The sequence below is a fragment of the Coregonus lavaretus genome (genome assembly GCF_964263955.1).
Source record: "Coregonus lavaretus genome assembly, chromosome: 15".
Lineage (NCBI taxonomy): Eukaryota > Metazoa > Chordata > Actinopteri > Salmoniformes > Salmonidae > Coregonus > Coregonus lavaretus.
In genome coordinates, this window is record NC_140002.1 from 19,204,068 (window position 1) to 19,227,295 (window position 23,228).

Consider the following 23,228-nt stretch of genomic DNA (forward strand, 5'->3'; position numbering starts at 1 on the left):
TGCCATGGGAAAGAGAGATAGATGTCCTTTGTTCAAAACTCAGATTAACATTTTGTCTTCTCGCAGTTATTTTATAAAAATTGACTGAAGGTAATAAAGTGATGCGCTGGGAGTTTGGCTCCTGGGTTCGCATGTGCCAATCCCATTGTTTGGTTCTTCTTTCATACAAGCAAATGCTTCTCCTCAAAGACGTACGCCAAGTTTTCATAGGCAACAGCAGGTTGAGATAGAGTTGAAACTTGTGGCTTTTATGATATCAAGTAGGGAGAGCAATCTGTTTTGAGATAACAAGCACAATATGTGGATTGTTTAGAACCTCTGTGGGTACCCGTATGTTCACTTTTTGAATCCATGCATTACCTTAACCATACTGTACTACTGTGGTTCCTACCATCGGAGTCATACCCAGAGGGCAAAACTGATTGTAAGGTTACATCTTAACCTAGTTGTAGACCCATGGGGCGGTGCACAATTGGCCCAGCGTCGTCCAGGGTAGGGGAGGGAATGGCCGGCAGGGATGTAGCTCAGTTGGTAGAGCATGGCGTTTGCAACGCCAGGGTTGTGGGTTCGATTCCCACGGGGGGCCAGTATGAAAAAAAAAAAAAGAATAACAATGTTAACTTTAAGTCGCTCTGGATAAGAGCGTCTGCTAAATGACTAAAATGTAATGTAAATGTAATCTAGTTATCTGACCAGATAACAAACAATGTCATTCCTAGGCATATTGATCCCATAAAAAATACGGCAAAACCTGGTTCAATTTGACCAGATAACCAGTTTACAACCAGAGAACGACAACATTATGACATCCCATGCCAAATGTTGCCTGCTGGTTAGGACACTGATGCTTCATAGGGTAAAGACTCTGATTTCTTGGATACTTTTTCAAATGGCTTTATTGACTGTGTTTCTATTCTACTTCCTGTATTCTGTTTGCTATCAGCAGGATGATCTGAGAAATGTGCAGCAAACACCTGACAAGTCTGTAACAAATATTTGATGCTCCGTGCTGACATTGCATGTCTCCGTGTTTCTCATTTTTCAAGAAAGCTTCGTGAGCCGACCCCCACTGTGTTAAAATGTGTGATGTGATTAATCGCACTTTTTAAGATACAGATGGAACGGCGGGAAAACAAGCATCGTAGCTCTGCCCTGTAGGTAGATGCTGATGCTCTCTCCTGCTCTTAGCAATGGCAGTAAATAAAGAGCTGCCGGTCGGAGCTACTGCCGCCACAGAGGGTGACTCAACTTTATAGACTTTCAGAGAAGATGGCCAATCAGTGATCCCTGGTATACACTATGTAAGGCCACTGGGCTTTCATTTCACAAAATGTTTTTCCTTGGCTGAGAGGATATTATATACTGTGAATATAAATACTGACTGAATGATTGTCATGTAACTAACTACCTGATGCTGCTCTTTGTACTAAGCTAAAACCCGGTAAAGCAATTCGACAGGACCTCGTGTGAGTTGTTCCCCAGCACTGCAGCAGTCGCTGAAAAGTATGTTCCTATCAGCTCCCTGGTGCATGGTATTAATAAATTAGCTGCCCTCCAATGCATTAGCTGTAGCCATATGAGGGGTATTATGAGGTTTATATCAACAACTCCATTATTAAAGCCATTCCAGCAGAGGCAGAAAGCACACATCTCAACTCTCAGTTGCAATATACTCTGTGGTAGACTTATAGGAATTTATGCCATGGGTATCCGTTTAGGCTCAAATTTGGTGACTCACTCAGATGATGACATTTCCGACCATTTCCGATGATTTCCCTGATGAGATTTTTATATTATTTGAACATTCCATTTGCAAGGTATTGGAATATACAATGCAGTACTGTACTGCATGGTGCTAAATCTTTGTCAACTATTGCAAGTTTTTTTTTTTTTTACTGTAATATCATCCCCCATTATACGTAATGTAGACTGGTGGAATTACAGTTGTGCAGTTAACAACATGATTTCAAAGAAGAGCAATCAGTGACAGTGACAGATACAGTAAACTCTGGTCTGACAAGACGCTACAAGTCTACAAATACATAAATCAAGTATGTGTCTGAATTTGTGTTTCTGCCACACAAAGTATCCTCCCTTTCAAGGTACCAGTGTAGAGGGAATTTGCATAAATGTACACAAATCAAATAATCAAATCTAATTTTATTTGTTACATGCGCCGAATACAACAGGTGTAGACCTTACTGTGAAATGCTTACTTACATGCCCTTAACCAACAATGTAGTTTTAAGAAAAATAAGAGTTAAGAAAATAGACTAAATAAACTAAAGTAAAAAATATATATAAAAAGTAACACAATAACGAGGCTATATACAGGGGTACCGGTACCAAGTCAATGTGTGGGAGTACAGGGTAGTAAAGGTAATTTAGGTAGTTTACCCCTACCTATATGTACATACTGACTATGCATAGATAATAAACAGTGAGTAGCAGCAGCGTAAAAAAATATTATAATAAAAAAAGGGGGTTCAATAAAAAAGTCTGGGTAGCCATTTGATTAATTGTTCAGCAGTCTTAATGGTTAGGGGTAGAAGCTGTTAAGGAGCCTTTTGGACCTAGACTTGGCGCTCCGGTACCGCTTGCCCGTGCAGTAGCAGAGAAAACAGTCTATGACTTGGGTGGCTGGAGTCTTTGACAATTTTTAGGGCCTTCCTCTGACACCGCCTGGTATAGAGGTCCTGTATGGCAGGAAGCTTGGCCCCAGTGTTGTACTGGGCAGTACGCACAACCCTCTGTAGCGCCTTGCGGTCCTTTCTATGCAGCCGAGTCTCAATCAGTCTCCATAAACACATTGGTAAGCCATTGATCCTGGAGCACAAACGTTGCCTATGGTTTGCCAAAATCACTTTGTGTGTTACAGTAAGATAAGACCCAGGGATCCTGGTAATTTGGAGGGAATGCTCTCAATACATTTCAATGGGAATGAGTACTTTGCTTGAATTTTTTTAATAAAGGGTGCAATATGCAGAAATCACTCATTTCCTGGTTGCTAAAATTCAAATAGTTTGCCTAATTTTAGTTTAAGTGACAAAATAAGCAATATATAGTGTAGAGAATCATTGTACCATCTAAATCGCTGTGAAATATATTTTCAATAACCAAAAATATAGAATTTTCTGCTGTTTTAAGCTGGTGTACAAAACCGAAAGTAAAAGAAGCAAAAACGAAACTTAAGAACTGGAAGCATAGAAATAGCACACATAGAACACATCTACTGCTTCTTAGTCTTGTTTTCAATGAGAATGACAGATCTATAACTCACATTTCTATGTTAATTTGGTCGGGTCACCCAAAAAGTTACATATTGCAGCTTTAAAGTCTTTCTTCCTGTGCATTTCATTGAACTCAGAAAGGGAACAATGTCGATTAAATTGCATGATAGTTCATATGACCCAACTAAATGCCTACCCTGTTTGATGATGGTTTTCCAGTAAATCATATAATTATTCAAGTACCGGTACATTTTGTTGCATTGATTTTACTGTGAATACTGTGTGGTGTATGAGTCTGACATTTGGACAACCTGACATTCTCAATATGACAAGAGCAAAGAGTAAGTGCAAATCGAGGATTGTCTGTGTTTGTTTTAATTTAGAATATAAAATTTCTCACATTTTACCCCTAACAGAGCTAACAAAGATTGGAATTTAACTTTGATCCGTTATCATAATTCTAGCTAACCTGTTTGTCGTGTGTAGAGCATTATGTGTCAAATCAACCATACTCCAAATGCACTTGTTTGTATTGAACTAACAGGAGTTTTAGATTATTCTGTCAGATCAAATCTCCGATCTCTTTGTGTGTCGGTTTACTGAATGCAAATTAGCTGCAAATTATTTCTAAATTTGATTGTGTGAGATTGATTTGACACAAAGCATAGTAATACATTTTCTGTGAAACATGAATCTGTTTAACAGTTTTGTGGTTGGGTTACTAGCTCGCATTAACTCATGTTCATGATAATGATGATAATGATAATGTTCATGGTGTGTGTTTGTGTGTGTGTTCATGTAGAACGATATGTGTGGAAGGCAGAGTATAAACAGTGTGGATGCATGCTCATCCATTGTAGTGGAGCAATGCATATCATAGATTCTTATTCATATTAATATTGTAGTATTTTACGTAGTCCTGAATATAACCCTGTTCATTTTCTGGTAAGTACTGTAGCTTGTGTATGTTTGCTTTATGAAAGCGCAATCCATTGCCCTAATGATATGCTTTATTTCCGCATTGTTTGTTTCTTTTTGCATTTGTTTGTGTGCAGTATTCATCGATGTAAAATATATTATAAAGTATTTGCACAATGTTTGATTGATTTGACTGTCTTTCCACTGCCTTTTGCTTTGTCTTACAACTGTCAACAATAGTGAGAGTGGGTAAGCGAAAGACACATATAGGGTCATATATGCATATAGACCCTTACAGGCAGTGAAATGAAAACAAGCATCTTTATTTAAAGTTGCCATATCTTATTTTGGGGAAAGGTTGGTGACATGAACCAGGTTCTCTAATGGTTGACCTGTTTATTCAACTTTATGATTTTTGATTGATGCACCATTAGATTGCTTCATGTTCTGATGTTAAGATTGGATTAGTGTAGCATGACGTGATTGGCATGTCTGGTGTGTTGTCCTAATATGGGTAATATATGTATCAGCTCACCTCTAATATAGTATCTTAGATGGCTGATACAGTTAAAGTCGGAAGTTTACATACACTTAGGTTGGAGTCATTAAAACTCATTTTTCAACCACTCCACAAATGTCTTGTTAACAAACTATAGCTTTGGCAAGTCGGTTGGGACATCTACTTTGTGCATGACACAAGTAATTTTTTCAACAATTGTTTCCAGACAGATTATTTCACTGTATCACAATTCCAGTGGGTCAGAAGTTTATATACACTAAGTTGACTGTGCCTTTAAACAGCTTGGAAAATTCCAGAAAATGATGTCATGGCTTTAGAAGCTTCTGATAGGCTAATTGAAATAATTTGAGTCAATTGGAGGTGTACCTGTGGATGTATTTCAAGGCCTACCTTCAAACTCAGTGCCTCTTTGCTTGACATCATGGGAAAATCAAAATAAATCAGCCAAGACCTCCGAAAAAAAAATGTAGACCTCCACAAGTCTGGTTCATCCTTGGGAGCAATTTCCAACCGCCTGAAGGTACCACGTTAATCTGTACAAACAATAGTACGCAAGTATAAACACCATGGGACCACGCAGCCGTCATACCGCTCAGGAAGGAGACGCGTTCTGTCTCCTAGAGATGAACGTACTTTGGTGCGAAAAGTGCAAATCAATCCCAGAACAACAGCAAAGGACCTTGTGAAAATGCTGGAGGAAACAGGTACAAAAGTATCTAAATCCACAGTAAAACGAGTCCTATATCGACATAACCTGAAAGGCCGCTCCGCAAGGAAGAAGCCACTGCTCCAAAACCGCCATAAAGTCAGACTGCAGTTCGCAACTGCGCATGGGGACAAAGATCGTACTTTTTGGAGAAATGTCCTCTGGTCTGATGAAACAAAAATAGAACTGTTTGGCCATAATGACCGGGGGTGGCAGCATCATGCTGTCAAAATCGATGGCATCATGAGGAAGGAAAATTATGTGGATATATTGAAGCAACATCTCAAGACATCAGTCAGGAAGTTAAAGCTTGGTCGCAAATGGGTCTTCCAAATGGACAATGACCCCAAGCATACTTCCAAAGTTGTGGCAAAATGGCATAAGGACAACAAAGTCAAGGTATTGGAGTGGCCATCACAAAGCCATGACCTCAATCCTATACAAAATTTGTGGGCAGAACTGAAAAAGTGTGTGCGAGCAAGGAGGCCTACAAATCTGACTCAGTTACACCAGCTCTGTCAGGAGGAATGGGCCAAGATTCACCCAACTTATTGTGGGAAGCTTGTGGAAGGCTACCCAAAACGTTTGACCCAAGTGTGATGTGTGATTTGAAGGAGTCAGGCGCAGGAGGATAAATCACAGTATACAGTGTTTGTTCCGTAATACAGGCGCACTGGAACAAACATGCACATGGGGAAAATACCCCGGCAATACAAAATACTGAGCTCAAACGAGCTACTAATCCTCACAATTAACAATCACCCACAAGGACAAGGGGGCAGAGGGAACACTTAAACACGTACTAATGAGGGGAATATGAACCAGGTGTGTGTAATTGAAAAGACAAGACAAATGGAATGATGAGATATGGAGCGGCAGTGGCTAGAAAGCCGGTGACGACGAATGCCGAAGCCTGCCCGAACAAGGAGGGGAGGCAGCTTCGGAGGAAGTCGTGACAGTACCCCCCCTTGATGCGCAGCTCCAGCAGTGCTGACCCTGGCCTCTGGGATGTCCAGGAGGACGCGGGGCAGGGCGAGCCGAGCCGGATGGCGACGGTGGAAATCCCGCAACAGGGAGGGATCGAGGATATCCCTCACTGGGACCCAGCACCGTTCCTCCGGACCGTACCCTTCCCACTCCACGAGGTACTAAAAGCCCCCCACCCGACGCCTCGAATCCAGGATGGAATGGACGGAGTATGCCGGGGCCCCCTTGATGTCCAGAGGAGGCGGAGGGACCTCCTGCAACTCAGACTCCTGGAGCGGACCAGCCACCACCGGCCTGAGGAGAGACACATGAAACGAGGGGTTAAGATGGTAATCATTGGGGAGTAATAACCTATAGGTAACCTCATTGATTCTCCTCAGGACTTTGAACGGCCCCACAACCGCGGGCTCAGCTTCCGGGTCGAGAGCCAGACCCGATCACCCGGTACAAAGACCTGGGCCTCACTGCGGTGGCGGTCAGCGTTAGGCTTCTGACGACGTACAGCGCGCTGGAGATGGACGTGGGCAGCGTCCCACGTCTCCTACGCGCGCCAAAACCAGTCATCCACCACAGGAGCCTCGGCCTGGCTCTAGTGCCACGGTGCCAGAACCGGTTGGTAACCTAAAACACATTGGAATGGCGTTAGGTTAGTGGCGGAGTGACGGAGAGAGTTCTGGGCATATTTTGCCCATGGCAAGAACACTGACCACACCCCCAGCCAGTCTTGGCAGTAAGACTGCAGGAACCTACCCTCATCCTGTTTTACCCATTCCACCTGCCCATTAGAGTCGGGGTGGAAACCAGAGGTGAGGCTGACCGAGACCCCCAGACGTTCCATGAACGCCTTCCAGACCTTGGATGTGAACTGGGGACCCCGGTCAGACACTATATCCTCTGGTACACCGTAGTGCCGGAATACGTGTGTAAACAGGGCCTCCGCAGTTTGCAGGGCCGTGGGGAGACCGGGCAGAGGAAGGAGGCGGCAGGCCTTGGAAAAGCGGTCCACAACAACCAGGATGGTGGTGTTACCTTGGGAGAGGGGAAGATCGGTAAGGAAATCAACCCTCAGGTGAGACCATGGTCGTTGTGGAACTGGTAAAGGTTGTAACTTACCCGCTGGGAGGTGCCTAGGTGCCTTTCTCTGGGTGCACACCGAGCAGGAGGAGACATACACCCTCACGTCCTTAGACAAGGTAGGCCACCAGTACTTTCCGGTCAGGCAGCGCACTGTACGACCGATACCTGGGTGACCAGAGGAGGGTGACGTGTGTGCCCAGTAGATCAGACGGTCATGGATAAGAGCAGGAACCTACTGCAGCCCAGCTGGACACATTTACATTTACATTTAAGTCATTTAGCAGACGCTCTTATCCACTGAGGTGGAGATGGCTCTGTGCGTAACGCCTGCTCTATATCCGTGTCCATCGCCCATAGTACCAGCGCCACAATGCAGGAGGCCGGGAGTATGGGGGTGTTGTCTCTGGGCCTCTCCTCTGTGTCATACAGCCATGACAATGCGTCTGCCTTCACGTTCTTCGTACCCGGGATGTATGATAGTGTGAAATCAAACCGGGTGAAGAATAGGGCCCACCGGCCTGGCGAGGATTCAGCCTCCTCGCTGCCCGGATGTACTCCAGGTTACGGTGGCCCGTCCAGACGAGAAAAGGGTGTTTCGCCCCTTCGAGCGAATGCCTCCACACGGTCAGGGCTCGGACAACAGCCAACAGATCCCGATCACCAACGTCGTAGTTCTGTTCTGCCGGGCTGAGCTTCTTAGAGAAGAAGGCACAGGGGCGGAGCTTGGGTGGCGTGCCCGAGCGTTGAGATAGGACAGCGCCTATCCCTACCTCGGACGCAACCATCTCCATTATGAACGGTAGTGATGGATCGGGGTGGGCCAGTACCGGGGCTGAGGTGAACAGACCCCTCAGGTTACTGAAGGCCCTGTCCGCCTCAGCAGACCAGCAGAGCCGGGACGGCCCACCCTTCAACAGAGATGTAATGGGAGCTGCGACCTTGCCAAAGCCCCAGATAAACCTCCGATAGTAGTTGGCGAAGCCAATAAAGCGCTGCACCTCCTTAACCGTGTTTGGAGTCGGCCAATTACGCACGGCTGAAATGCGATCTCCCTCCATCTCTACACCGGAGTTGATAATGCGGTATCCGAGGAAGGAGACGGACTGCTGGAAAAACCGACACTTTTCTGCCTTTGCATAAAGGTCATTTTCCAACAGTCGGGCCAGCACTTTACGAACCAGGGACACATGCTCGGCGCGCGTAGTGGAATACACCAGAATGTCATCGATGTAGACCACTACACCGCGACCAAGCATGTCCCGAAACACCTTGTTCACTGGACTGGAAGACGGATGGAGCATTCATCAAACCGTAGGGCATCACCAGGTATTCATAATGCCCCGTGGTTGTGCTGAATGCTGTCTTCCACTCATCCCCCTCTTGGACACACACCAGGTTGTACACACTCCGGAGATCTAATTTGGTGAAGAAACGTGCCCCATGCATTGACTCGATCACTGAAGGATTGAGGGGGAGAGGATAACTAAATCATATCGTCTCCTTGTTCAGTGATCGATAATCAATGCAAGGGCGCAGACCGCCGTCTTTCTTCTTCACAAAAAAGAAACTCGAGGAGGCGGGAGAAGTGGAGAGACATATAAACCCCTGGCACAGGGACTCGGTGACGTATGTCTCCATAGCCTCCGTTTCAGCCTGTGACAGGGGACACACATGATTACTGGGAGGCACAGCGTCTACCCAGAGGTTTAAAGCGCAATCCCCCGCCCGATGAGGTGGTAACTTGGTCGCCTGCGTTTTGGAAAACGCGTGCGCCAAATCGAAGTATTCGGGGGGAATGCGCACGGTGGAGGTACTGTCTGGACTTTCCACCGTGGTTGCACCAACGGAAACACAGAGACACCTACCCTGACACTCTCGCGACCACCCCGTGAGAACCCTCTGCGGCCATGAGAATGTGGGGTTGTGGAGTGCTAACCAAGGGATACCTAGTACCACAGGGAAAGCAGGAGACTCAATGATAAAAAACGTGACTTGCTCGCAATGAGTCTCGTGGGTAACCCGGACCCTAATGGTCAACTGTCAAGTGCTCTGATGGGGAGTGGAATGGATAGGGGAACCAATGAAATGCCTAGACTGTGTGAGAATGCCCTGCGCCTGAATTGACTAGCGCCTTACACTGGGGAACTACAATGTGATCAGGAAAGTGGATGGGTAGGGTACAGTGCACATCAGAGGGCTCTGAACAAGTGTGGGTGTTCGATACCTGGGGTGATGTGAGAGTGCCCTGCCTGCCGCCTCCAGACCCAAAATAACGCTGACGACATTGTGCGGTGTAATGTCCCTTCGTGCCACCAGAGTGTCACTGGCGCTGTCGTCCTCCGCTCTCTCGCGGCTCCACCCAGCTCCATCAGCTCGTGATCCGAGTTGGCCGGGGTTGGAACGGGCAGACCCCCTCCAGGATGTCCTCTGGCCACCAGCAGGTTGTCCAAACAGATGGCCATGTCCACCAGTTGCGTGAAGGACAACATGGTGTCCCGGCAGGCTAGCTCCCTTCGGACATCCTCCCGCAGATGGCACCGGAAGTCGTCGATAAGGGCCTGCTCGTTCCACCCGGACCCAGCTGCTAGAGTCCGAAACTCCAAGGCAAAGTCCTGCGCAGTCCTCGTCCCCTGCCTCAGGTGGACCAGCCGCTCGCAAGCCTCTCGACCTTCGGGCGGGTGATCGAAGACAGCCCGAAAGAGGCGAGCGAACTCCCCGTAGTTGTCCAATGCGGCTCCTCCTTCATTCCAGACCGCATTGGCCCACTCCAGGGCTTTCCCCGAGAGGCAGGAGACGAGGGCGTACACCTTCTCCCGCTCCGATGGGGCCGGCCTGATGCTGGAGAAGTAGAGCTCCAGTTGGAGGAGGAATCCCTGGCAGAGAGCAGCTGTCCCGTCGAACTCCCGTGGTCGGGATATATGGATCCCTCTGGGTGCTGGGGTGTAGGTGGCTGGATCCGGTTGCCCAGCTGGTCTCGACAGATCGGGTCCTCTCCTCTCCAGGCGTTGGGACGACCTGGAGAACCCAATCGATTGCTTCTCCCAAGCTGGCTAGCATTGTTGAGTGCTCCTGGACCCGTGCCACGACTCCAGGCATGCACTCCTCTCCTGCTGACTCCATAGTGGGTGGGTGATTCTGGGATGCGTGATTTGAAGGAGTCAGGCGCAGGAGGGTAAATCACAGTATACAGAGTTTATTCCGTAATCCAGCATAACCAGTCCAGTGCGCAAAACAGGCGCACTGGAACAAACATGCACACGGGGAAAATACCCCGGCAATACAAAATACTGAGCTCAACCGAGCTACTAATCCTCACAATTAACAATCACACACAAGGATAAGGGGGCAGAGGGAACACTTAAACATGTACTAATGAGGGGAATATGAACCAGGTGTGTGTAATTGAAAAGACAAGACAAATGGAATGATGAGATATGGAGCGGCAGTGGCTAGAAAGCCGGTGACGACGAATGCCGAAGCCTGCTCGGACAAGGAGGGGAGGCAGCTTCGGAGGAAGTCGTGACACCAGGTTAAACAATGTAATGGCAATGCTACCAAATACTAATTGAGTGTATGTAAACTTCTGACCCACTGGGAATGTGATGAAAGAAATAAAAGCTGAAATAAATCATTATCTCTACTATTATTCTGACATTTCACATTCTTAAAATAAAGTGGAGATCCTAACTGACCTAAGACAGGGAATTTTTACTAGGTTTAAATGTCAGGAATTGTGAAAAACTGAGTTTACATACACCTTAGCCAAATACATTTAAACTTCCGACTTCAACTGTCCATGCATTGGTGTGTCTAACATATTAACTTAGATAGTAACTGACAGTTGTTTATCGGTTGAATGCAACTAATGCAATGCTGTGTGATTTCCCTAGGCCCAAGTTTGTGTTCTTTGATAATCAGACCATCAACTTATTTTTAGTCATAACATATTAAAACAAGTGCTCAAATTAGTTGTCACTGATGTATTTGAAGTAGAATATGTCATGATTTGGCCCAGAGCCTGCTAAAAGAACAACAACACACTTGAGGCCCGGAGGGAAGCAGTCTGACATTCTGAAGTTATGGATGAAAGGTTGGAGATAAAGGCTGACTCTCTCTTTAACTCCCTCTCTCTTCCCGTTTTTTTTCCCCTCCCCCTCTAACTTTCTCTCCACTCTCTCTGTCTTCCTTATTCTCTCTCTCTTCCTTCTCTTTCCTTCGTTCCAGACACCATGACTAGCGGCTCAGGCCTGGGCACAGGGGCCATCGTGGGGATCCTCATCGTGGTCTTTGTGCTGCTGCTGGTGGGTGTCGACGTGACCTGCTACTTCCTCAACAAGTGTGGCTTCCTCATGTGCATTGCCGTAAATTTTTGCGGCAAGTCTGGACCTGGAGCAAAGAACAAGGACATCGAGGAGGGCAAGGCGGCATTCATGTGAGTCTCTCTTCTTCTCTGCTCCCTGGCTCCCTGGCTCCCTTGCTTTTCTCTCTGAAATGATGTATGCACTTTGAGCAGTAGCTACTCCCAGACACTAGACCACAGTTTGGCAGTGCAGAATTGCAGAGTGTTTTTAACCAAAACGACTCACTACAGTATACTTGTACTGCACCAGCATTAATTCAAAACACTTTTTCCCCTTACAGGAAGGACGAGTCAAAGGAGCCCATCGTGGAGGTGAGGACAGAGGACCGCACCCCTAACCATGAGGGGGGGGGACCCACAGAGCCCAACGAGACCACCCCTCTTACAGAGCCAGAGTGAGTACTCCAGCACTGGCTGTGGGTAGACCCACTGCACTAGGGTTGCCTTCCACTGGCAAACCCATACTAATCGTGTAATATGTCTATGCATAAGACATACTTCTTATTCCATAATGACAGCAGTTGAGCGTTTTGATCATGTGTTTGCTGACATATTGGCTAAACGAATTGATAAAAGAATGGGAGAATGGAATATCAAAACCAGATACTGAAGATGTGCCCTGATGTTTGTTGTTTACGCTGATGGTAACAAACATAGCTAGTTGTTACACGTACCAGCCTTAAACACTTAATAACCTAGACCCTAACCTGATTTTGGTTTAATTTGCTTTAGTTTGCTTAAGATGCACATTAACGTTTTGAATCTCTAGTTCTTTGCTTTATCACTGCATGTAGCACTCACTCTGGATGTGTGTTTGTACCTTGGTCTCCCCTCCCTACCCCTCCCTGCTCTCTCTCTTTCCTCTCTCACCCTCTCGCTGCTCGATGGCTCGTCTCTTTCCTGTTCTCCTCCTCTCCTCACAGACCCACTGCTGACACTACTGCCACGGTGGTGGACTTGCTACCCTCTATCGCCACTAACTCTGACCCTGTCACTGAGAGCTTTAGCACAGCTCAGAACAGCCCAGCTAGCGAGAGTACCACCCTCACTTCCAGCACAGCTGCCCCAACCCTTGCCCCGACCGAGGCCAAAACTGCCCCCAAAGCCTACCCTAAAAGCACCCCTGCCCCCATCCCCCAGTCCAGCACGCCCAAAGCTAGCGCCCCCGCCCCTCAGCCTGCAGCCCAATCTGACGTGGCTCCCCTCGTCGACCTAAGCGAGGCTCCTAAAGCCACGCCCTTGTCCGACCCCAAGCCCGCCACCCCCGCAGCCCCTTCCTTAGAGCCAGCCAAGGCCCCCTCCAACCTCTCCTCTGCCAAAGCCGATGCCGCTCCACAGAGCCAGCCCGAGCCCGTCCAAAGCACCCCTGCCAGCGACAGTCAGAATAAGGACTTACAGATAGACAGCCTGGCCAAGGATGTGTTTGATGCCCTGAGCAAAAGCTCCAAGGCCCCAGCAGACTCCACTGCTGCTCCCGCACCGGCCAAGGACGAGTATGACCTCCTCCCTTCCTCTTAGTCTGTTTTATTATGTGTATGTTTTCGCTCACCCACCTCCACCACCACCCTCCACCACCACCACCTACTGTATCCTCTGTCTGTTCTCATAGTTTTGGGCAACCTCCCTTTCTGTTACACGCTCACTCACTCTTTTTCTCTCAATCACTACACTACTGCTGCAGCCATTCAATTAGCTACATCGCCACGGGTGACACCTAAAGCTTTAAATAGAAATGGCTGTGATAGGAGAAAACAACTCAGGATGGATCAATAACATTGTAGTTACTCCACAATACTAACCTATTTGACAGAGTGAACAGAAGGAAGCCTGTAAAATATACATATATTCCAAAACATGCATCCTGTTTGCAACAAGACACTAAAGTAATACTGCAAAACATGTGGCAAAGCAATTCACTTTTTTGTCCTGAATACAAAGTGTTATGTGTGGAGCAAATCCAATACAACACATTACTGGATACCACTCTCCATATTTTTAAGCATAGTGGTGGCTGCATCATCTTATGGGTATTGTTGTAATCGTTAAGGACTGGGACGTTTTTCAGGATAAGAAATAAACGATATGGAGCTAAGAACAGGCAAAATCCTAGAGGAAAACCTGGTTCAGTCTGCTTTCCACCAGACACTGGGAGATGAATTCACCTTTCAGCAGGACTATAACCTAAAGCACAAGGCCAAATCTACACTGGAGTTGCTTACCAAGAAGTGAATGTTCCTGAGTGGCCGAGTTACAGTTTTGACTTAAATCTACTTGAAAATGGTTGTCTAGCAATGATCAACAACCAATTTGACAGAGCTTGTGGAATGCTCTTAGAGACTTACCCAGAAAGACTCACAGCTGTAATTGCTGCAAAAGGTGCTTCTACAAAGTATTGACTCAGCAGTGTGATATTTCTGTATTTCATTTTCAATAAATTTGCAAAAATTTCTAAAAACATGTTTTCACTTTGTCATTATGGGGTATTGTGTGTAGATGGGTGAGAAATAAAAAATCTATTTAATCGATTTTGTTATTCAGGCTGTAACACAGCAAAATGTGGAATACGTCAAAGGGTATGAATACTTTCTGAAGGCACTGTATGATAATTTTTCATGAAGTAGTTTGGATGTAAAACTATGTTTTCCTTAAGAGTAGCTTTAGTGTAGCTTAACATCTTCCAGTGTGAAGTAATTGGTAGCTTTGTAAACTATATTTTGAGAGTAGCTTCCCCAACACTGACGCCGGCCTCTTTAGTACCCAGGGCTTGTACCCCACCGAACTTGTCTGCAAACAGAGATGTCCGCGGGGCGTAAACTCTTTTGTTTCTTCCTCCCCCTTCTCTTTTTCTTGCTCAGCGGTTTGTTCACCCCCCATTCTCACTTCGCTGCCTTTGAGTATTGGGGCTCCCGCTTCGTTGACTGCCACTGTCAGCTCTGAGCACCGGGCACCATGGGAAGGGTCCTTGTGCGAACTGCTTTAACCAGTACAGAAAGCGAACAGAGCCTCTCCACCCTCCCATCTTGGAATGGAGGACCGTTTTTATTTTACCTAGGCAGAAGGAAATTGCAGGACTACAGGCTGACTTGGCTCCCCACTGCATGCGCGCGCACACAAACAAAACGCACACACACAAACACACACACACACACACACACACACAGCTCTCCCCTCCAGCTGACATGTAGCTACAGTGCAGCTGGCAGGTGTAACTGTACATCTGCATCTGGGTGCTAAAACAAACCAGCAACTGCTCTGTTTTCATCCATTATATCATCATGTTGGACAGATAGATCCTATCTTCCCTGGCTTCCACTATTAGCAACACCAGGGTTCCAATAGCAACAGGGGCAGAGTTCACCATTATTAGTGAGACTTATGGTGTTGCATGTGGAATAAGTTGACTAATTTTTCCCTCTTACTCTCCTGCTAGTCCAGACCAGCCTAGCCTAGTTTCCCCTGCCCGGGCTAAGCCCAGGCTGCTTAACAGACCCTATTATCAATGGTCAGTTTGTCCTCCAGGCGATAACAACGCCACACTTTAATAGCCGTCCAAGGCTGTTACCCTAATTAGCTACATTTACAGTATGCCACCTTAGCAGGATTCGTGGAGAAAAGTCTTTCATGCTCCCAGTTTGTTATCTGCATTGTCTAGCAGCTAATTAGCCCAACTTACCATTTGCTTGGGTGGTCCTGTCATGACGGTATGCTGAGCTGTTGTTGTTGTGTTCCTACGGCAACTTTCGTTTTTCCCCTGTTCCTGTGCTACTCTTTACTGCCAAGGTCAGCCAGTACTGAGATAAATGACCCTGTGACTTTTTCCCCCGTCAGCCAACCTGGTCATTTTATCAGGACGCTACTCTGACAAATTCAACCGCAAGGCGATACAGCACCAGACCTCTGACAGAGAACGCAACCCTGAGGTGACAAAATGTCCACCACAATAGTCCTGTCCTTGTCAGGTTGAAGGTGGCCTGCGGTTTTCCACTCTTTAACTGCGTGCTTTGGCTCTGACACCGCCAAAGAGGAGAGTGCCTTTTCACTGATGCTACTGATGCCCGCTGAGCCGCAAGGTGTTGCGTGGTGTTGTTGAACACACTGTGGCCAGTAGCAGCAGTCCTCCCAGAGAGGGTTATTGTGGACAAGGTAATGGAAGTCCTGACGCTGTCTTAATCAAACCCAAATCTCTGGGATCAGATACCTGTTGTGGAGTCTGGCTGACAGTAAGAGCCAGATCCCAGTGGACTCCAACAAAGCCCAGTCCACCAGGCGGATTGTGTAGATGGTGTAGATAGTTACGAAATACCTTTTCCACTTTGAGGCCGCCACAATGACCCACAATGCCTCTCTGTTGCTAATGGAGGAGACCGGAGAGACTCACTTCTTTATCAGCAATCAGTCACCCCACTTCCTTGTTTACTCTGTGACTTTTCCCCTATATACAGGGGCTTTTTATTAAGGGGGTTCATGGGAATAGTACCATACTACTCAGATAGCCTGGGAGTCCTCAGGTTATTTATTTTTAAAAAATGTATTATTATTTTTTTAGGGGGTAGATCAGCTTTAATATTGCAGATAGATTGTAACCTCCATCTTAGTTATCTTGTTGTTATTAGTTGTTGTTATTAGTCCCATCCTTCAGCTCCATTCAACACCTCCCATCTATCTCTTAACACCATCCATATTGGATTTCTATTTGCCATATATTTTTCAACTGTACTGTGATGTTTCACAAAAGTTCTGAACCCTCAGGCTTAGTTATTACGAGAGAGAGGCCCAGGTGACAAGTAAAATCCTCACTATCTAGCCCATAGCTGTTATTCGTCACCTGAAGTGTTTGTTTGAAGAATATCGTTGAACATAAATGCGACAGTGGAAGAGGTTTATGAAAGCATAGGTCAACCGAGGCACACCGCACCAATTAAGACTCACGCTCTACGGCTTGACCCGTTTTGATCATTCATTAGCAGTTATGATTGGACTCACAGATACAGGATCGGAAGAGAGTATTTTCCCTTGACAGTCAATCAATACAAACTAACCCCTGACTAATCATAGGGTGAAAAGCAATTTGCTGTGAAGTGCACTAGACTGCTCTGTCACATCGGATGAGATACAAGTTCGACTCCATTTCATTGAATTATCAAAGTGCGATCTAAAGCCATTTGTGAAATTGCATGACTAGGCAAAAATGTCTGACCCTGTCACAAAGCTTTTGTACTTTACTGCACTTTTGGAGAGAATGAACTATAGTAATCAGTGCCATCATTTTGTTGCAGTCTCGAAGTGGATGTTCTGTAGTTCAGTCACTGACTTAATGTGGGATTCCTCTCCATTCTCTGTTCTACCCATTCATCATTCACTCCTCCTTCAATTCAGACCAACTGTATCTCCTCTCACAATTGTATTGATGTTCTGTTTCAGTGTGCCATTCCCTCATGTACTGTGTCTCTGTTCTCTCATTTCCCAAATCACCTTGCATTCTCCCATGAAACGTCTGTGGCTTCCGTGTGGCCGTCTTTGATGTCAGGATAGGATAGCAGAGCATATCCTGTTATGTGTGAAACACGTTTGGTTCCAGGGGATACAAATTCCCTCAAAAACCTCAAGCGTCTATTTTACCTCTTTTTTTAAGACAAAAGGCAGCATAGAACAGACAGTTGTGTGCTGCAAGAGATAGTGTATTCATCCCTTAAAGAATCTCTCTCTTCTCTGTGTGGTTCTCTCCAGCGGTAAGATTGTGACAGACGATAAAAGTAAAGCGCCAGCGATGGAGACAGAGGTGAAGAAAGCCCCAACCGAGGTGAAGACAGTCCCCAACGAAGCTGTGCAGACTAACGGCAACGAGAGCAAAGCATGATCCCGACCGCGAGAAGGGAGGAGGGGTCGGGGGAGGGTTCACCACAGTCCAGAGGAAAACGGCAAACACATCAAATGACAAAAGCTAAAAAAATAAAAAAAAAAAAGGGTATCTTTCTTCAGTGTCTTCTATTAGTTCTCCAAACAAAAGATGAGTTTGTTAGACATGTAGAGTAGGAATAAGACCTCATGCACATGCCTTAGTGTTTCTTTCTTTCTTTATCTGTTATTCCTTTTGTAATTTTCTCTCTTTGTTCACGGGAAGAAGGAAAATCCTTACCTCTAGTTCACTCTCCTTGTCCTCCTTTTGTATATAACATCAAAGTTACCAGTCTTTTAAACGGGACAGAAGCTAAATATCAGTCGGCATAGATAACCATGGGGGATTGTAGCTTTATTTCAGAACAATACCTTTACGATGTGCACACACATAAATCCAACACCTTACCCACACACTATTTCCAGTTATGTTCTCTTTATTATGCAGTATTGCCATCATTATTTCCACTGCTAATTATGGGTACGTTTTTAATGTTTGTCAGGTTTAAATAATGTGCAGAAGTAACTGCTTTTTATTGTATCTTTATTTTTCATGTATAATTTTCAAGAGATAGAGATAGAGCATTAGCATGTCTACTTTGCGGAAAAATATTTTCCCATATGTTCGTCTTTTTTTCTTGAATGTTTACACTATGTTAACTCTGTCCTAAGATTGTGTAGACACAACAAAACAAAAGAAGACACCGCAGAAAGACGATGTTTCATTCCACAGATATTACGCAATTTATTGACTCTAAGATTCTATTTTTTGGTTAATTTGTTTTGTTTTTATTTAGGCAAATATAAGAACACACACTTTCTCTCTCTCACACACATACCTCTATATCTTGGTCATTAAGTCTTCTATTAGAAGCGCTTTGGACCTGTTCCATACTCCAAGGGTTTCAGGGCTCACCTTTAATCCCGGAAATGTTGCAGGTCCCAAGGGCTCACAGGGAGTGACGGGCATACAGAGTAGCACGGCCCACCATCTTGGCTTACGGGAGAATGATGTAATCGAAGGCCGGGTATGAGTGGTAGCAGCTGAATGTACGAACAAAAGCCCTTAAAATAGCCTAGAAACTGTCCTATTTATTCCCCCATTTGATGGCTTTGTCCCATAAACTCAGATTACTGTACCTGTTGCGAACAGCACTTCCGATTTAGTGATTGGGCCTAATCTCAAAATGTAAGGGAAGAAAAAAAGTCTGTGTTGTGTTTTTAAGCATATTTTTATGCATATAAAACAATGTTGTGGCCGGATTTATACATTTCTTATTTAAACCATAGTACTCCAGTGTGGATTTGGGAAAATCAAAACAAATATTCAATCTGAACTTTTTGTACAGTGTTTCTCATACTTTAGACTGCAAGCTTGTGCACTGTGAATGCGTGAATATCCTAGTGTTACAATGTGTTCTTTGTCATAGAATAAAAAAAATATGCATAGTTTGGTTGTGAAAGGTATAGCTAATAGTACAGACAACAAAAAAGTTGGCAGCAACGAGCAAACAGACAATAACAACATCAACAACAAAAGGAGATGGTGCCTTCTGAAACATGTCAAAATGGCGGCATGTGTTCCATCCAGGTCAGTGTCTGCCTGTTCCACCTCTAGGAGGCGAGGGCAAAAGGTTTTGCGTCCTAATAGTTCTGTCCATCGCCATTCCTTTACTGCACGGTCCAAGGAAAACACAGGAAGAGTACTGAAAATGTAGCTGATTTGTAAAGTGTAAAAACAACTCTAAACGGCTGTGTCATTGTGTTATTGAATATACTCGGCTCGAGGAGTTGAAAATGGAGGTGGTCGGTTGTGTCCACATTGTTTTCACATGGCTCCTCAATGACTATTTTTCCATGTGACTAATGCAAAACACAATTTCATCCCCAAACAAACAAGGAAAAACCCTATTCATTCCAATGATTAACTCATGATAACTACACCAAGAGCTAAGTTTCACACAAACACATAACCTTTGACATTATTAAATACTTCCGATCCCAATTGGCTCAAATTACTTGTAGTGTTCACGGTTTGTCCTCAAAACCGAGCATCCCACAATGAAGGTAAAATGTATTTTTTCTTGACCTGAAACAAGCATGCAATGTACTTTTATCTTGGATTGAGATGGATTTCATTGGTGTGGCAGCACTAAAAAGTTCCTGAAATAGGAATTGACCAAGGCTTTATCTGTTGTACATTGATCTTTTGAAGTGTTCTGTAAACTGTTGTCTGTTCCAAACTTTAAGTTTTCTTCAAAATAGACATCAAGTGCTTTTACTCCACAAGGCTATGTAATCTAAAGGGGGAGGTGTGTCAAAATGACACTGTTTCTGATTAAATGTGTATAAACCATACCTAACGATTATGTAATTTTTAAAAACAATATGAAAAAACATGGAGACTGCTGTGGCTTTTGATCTGTATTTTCAAATGCCATGATAATGTGGGACCAATTTCTATATACGTTTACATGAAAATGTTCACCAATGCGCCGTGCCATGAAACTTATTTCAGGAAAAAAGTCAGGGAACAAGGCTATACATTTTTGGGGGGATAATTCAGTAAGAAGGGAAAGCACTCTTTCTCTCTGACTTCCTCACTTGCTGAAAGTGACCACTTACCTGAAACAGTTGGCTTGGTGAAAGTGAGGTGTCACCATATTGCTTTCACCTCACCAATCATGCCAGACTATTTCAAGGAATAAAGGAAGTACAGAAGCATTTTTCAAGTGTTTGAATGGAGACTATGGCCATATTCAGTAAGAAAACATTGTGGAACGTTGCAGATAGAAATGCCATTACTAGAGCTGACGTGATTCCTTATTCTGTATAGGCCCTACCAGATAGGTATTTTTGTTATACATCATACATTTCTATCAAACAATAGCCAAACAAAAGTCTGTAATGTTTAATTTTCATTCAGATAGGGGCCTTGTCCCTCCATACCAAGACCTTTCCCAGTAGCTTCAATTTTCATTCCTACCCACCATTCCCTGCTTTCGGGGCCTTCTCTCTTAGATATAGATTTTTACTAAGTGAAACATTGGTACCACCTCTCTTTCCACTGTCACTGGTGTAAATACTGAGTACTAACCGGAAAAAAAACATTTTGACTTTGCATTCTGTCAGAAAGTGTGTTCAATAAAGTTAAAGAAAAAAATAATCATTGCGTAATTGATGTTTACTTAGCCACAACAATGACAAGAATTCCCTCGCAAAGAAAGTATTCTGAAGATGTTTTGTTGGAGTTTATGTTGGTCATGACTTTCAGTAATAGTGTACCGCTTGTTTGAAATTTGGATATGATGAAGAAATGTAATGAAATGTTCAGTAACTGCTCAAATTTGCCAGAATCCATTGTTGTTTACAGGGTTTACTCAGTCACTTTGTAGCTCAAAGACTGTAAGTAAACAACAATGGCCTTGAAGTACACTGCTAAGCTCAAACCTGAGTAAATGATTGTCATTCATGATTTATTGTCAGAATATGCTGTAACCAATGACTGTATGTATGGCTGTAGCACAGACAACCGTACATTGCCCATACAATACAACCACAGAGTCCTCATGCTTCTGAGGATTATAACCACTAGATGGTGGTATAGTTACACTACGTTTAATGAAGACCAACTGAATGAAGACCAAAGACATGTTGGTGTGTAATTGTAAGTCATTGTTTATACAGTACCAGTCAAAAGTTTGGACACACCTACTCATTAAAGGGTTTTTCTTTATTTTTACTATTTTCTACATTGTAGAATAATAGTGAAGACATCAAAACTATGAAATAACACATATGGAATCATGTAGTAAGCAAAAAAGTGTTAACAAATCAAAATATATGTTATATTTGAGGTTCTTCAAGTAGCCACCCTTTGCCTTGATGGCAGCTTTGCACACTCTTGGCATTCTCTCAACCAGCTTTATGAGGTAGTCACCTGGAATACATTTCAATTAACAGGTGTGCCTTAAAAGTTAATTTGTGGAATTGATTTCCTTCTTAATGTGTTTGAGCCAATCAGTTGTGTTGTGACAAGGTAGGGGGGTATACAGAAGATAGCCCTATTTGGTAAATGACCAAGTCCATATTATGACAAGAACCGCTCAAATAAGCAAAGAGAAACGACAGTCCATCATTACGTTAAGACATGAAGGTCAGTCAATACAGAACATTTCAAGAACTTTGAAAGTTTCTTCAAGTGCAGTCGCAAACACCATTAAGCGCTATGATGAAACTGGCTCTCATGAGGACCGCCACAGGAATGGAAGACCCAGAGTTACCTCTGCTGCAGAGGATAAGTTCATTAGAGTTACCAGCCTCAGAAATTGCAGCCCAAATAAATGCTTCACAGAGTTCAAGTAACAGACACATCTCAACATCAACTGAGACTATGTGAATCAGGCCTTCATGGTCGAATTGCTGCAAAGAAACCACTACTGAAGGACACCAATAAGAAGAAGATACTTTCTTGGCCCAAGAAACACAAGCAATGGACATTAGACCGGTGGAAATTTGTCCTTTGGTCTGGAGTCAAATTGGAGATTTTTGGTTCCAACCGCCGTGACTTTGTGAGACGCGGTGTGGGTGAACGGATGATCTCTGCATGTGTATTTCCCACCGTAAAGCATGGAGGAGGAGGTGTTATGGTGTGGGGGTCCTTTGCTGGTGACACTGTCTGTGATTTATTTAGAATTCAAGGAAACACTTAACCAGCATGGCTACCACAGCATTCTGGAGCGATACGCCATCCCATCTGGTTTGGGCTTAGTGGGACTATCATTTGTTTTTCAACAGGGAAATGACCCAACACACCTCTAGGCTGTGTAAGGGCTCTTTTACCAAGAAGGAGAGTGATGGAGTGCAGCATCAGAGGACCTGGCTTCCACAATCCCCCGACCTCAACCAAATTGAGATGGTTTGGGATGAGTCGGAACGCAGAGTGAAGGAAAAGCAGCCAACAAGTGCTCAGCATATGTGGGAACTCCTTCAAGACTGTTTGAAAAGCATTCCAGGTGAAGCTGGTTGAGAGAATGCCAAGAGTGTGCGAAGCTGTCAGCAAGGCAAAGGGTGGCTATTTGAAGAACCTCAAATATAAAATATATTTTGATTTGTTTAACACTTTTATGGTTACTGTATGATTCCATATGTGTTATTTAGTAGTTTTGATTTCCTCACTATTATTCTACAATGTAGAAAATAGTAAAGATAAAGAAAAACCCTTGAATGAGTAGGTGTGTCCAAACTTTTGACTGGTACTGTATATCCATTTGCAGTGGCGTCATTAGTCCTGGTCTTCTGGGGCTTCAGCCACAGATGTTTTTGGTCCAGCCCCAAACCTTTTGATGGTACCAAAAAAACAAAAATATTTCAGTCTGATATGAGTGTCCATAGCCACACATCACTTGCGCTATGCAGTATAAAAAATACATGTTTTACTGACACATTTTTAAGACAAAAATAAACAATATTCTGCACTAGCAGGCCAGGCACTGCAAGAAGCTCCTGGAGTGACGTGGTGCCTGCTGTGATTGG

At 44.5% G+C, this 23,228-nt stretch overlaps 1 protein-coding gene across 1 annotated transcript in view; it reads left to right on the forward strand.

Moving 5' to 3' along the window:
* The window catches only part of LOC311142420 (neural cell adhesion molecule 1-like), a gene marked incomplete at both ends in the record, with an annotated part of 315,519 nt that extends 297,864 nt beyond the window's left edge, over nucleotides 1-17,655 (forward strand). The window contains 4 exon segments of the mRNA XM_084178065.1: nucleotides 11,663-11,870; nucleotides 12,080-12,193; nucleotides 12,722-13,291; nucleotides 17,526-17,655. Coding sequence (XP_084034191.1) covers nucleotides 11,663-11,870; nucleotides 12,080-12,193; nucleotides 12,722-13,291; nucleotides 17,526-17,655 — 1,022 coding nt within the window.
* Nucleotides 17,656-23,228: the final 5,573 nt, after the last annotated feature.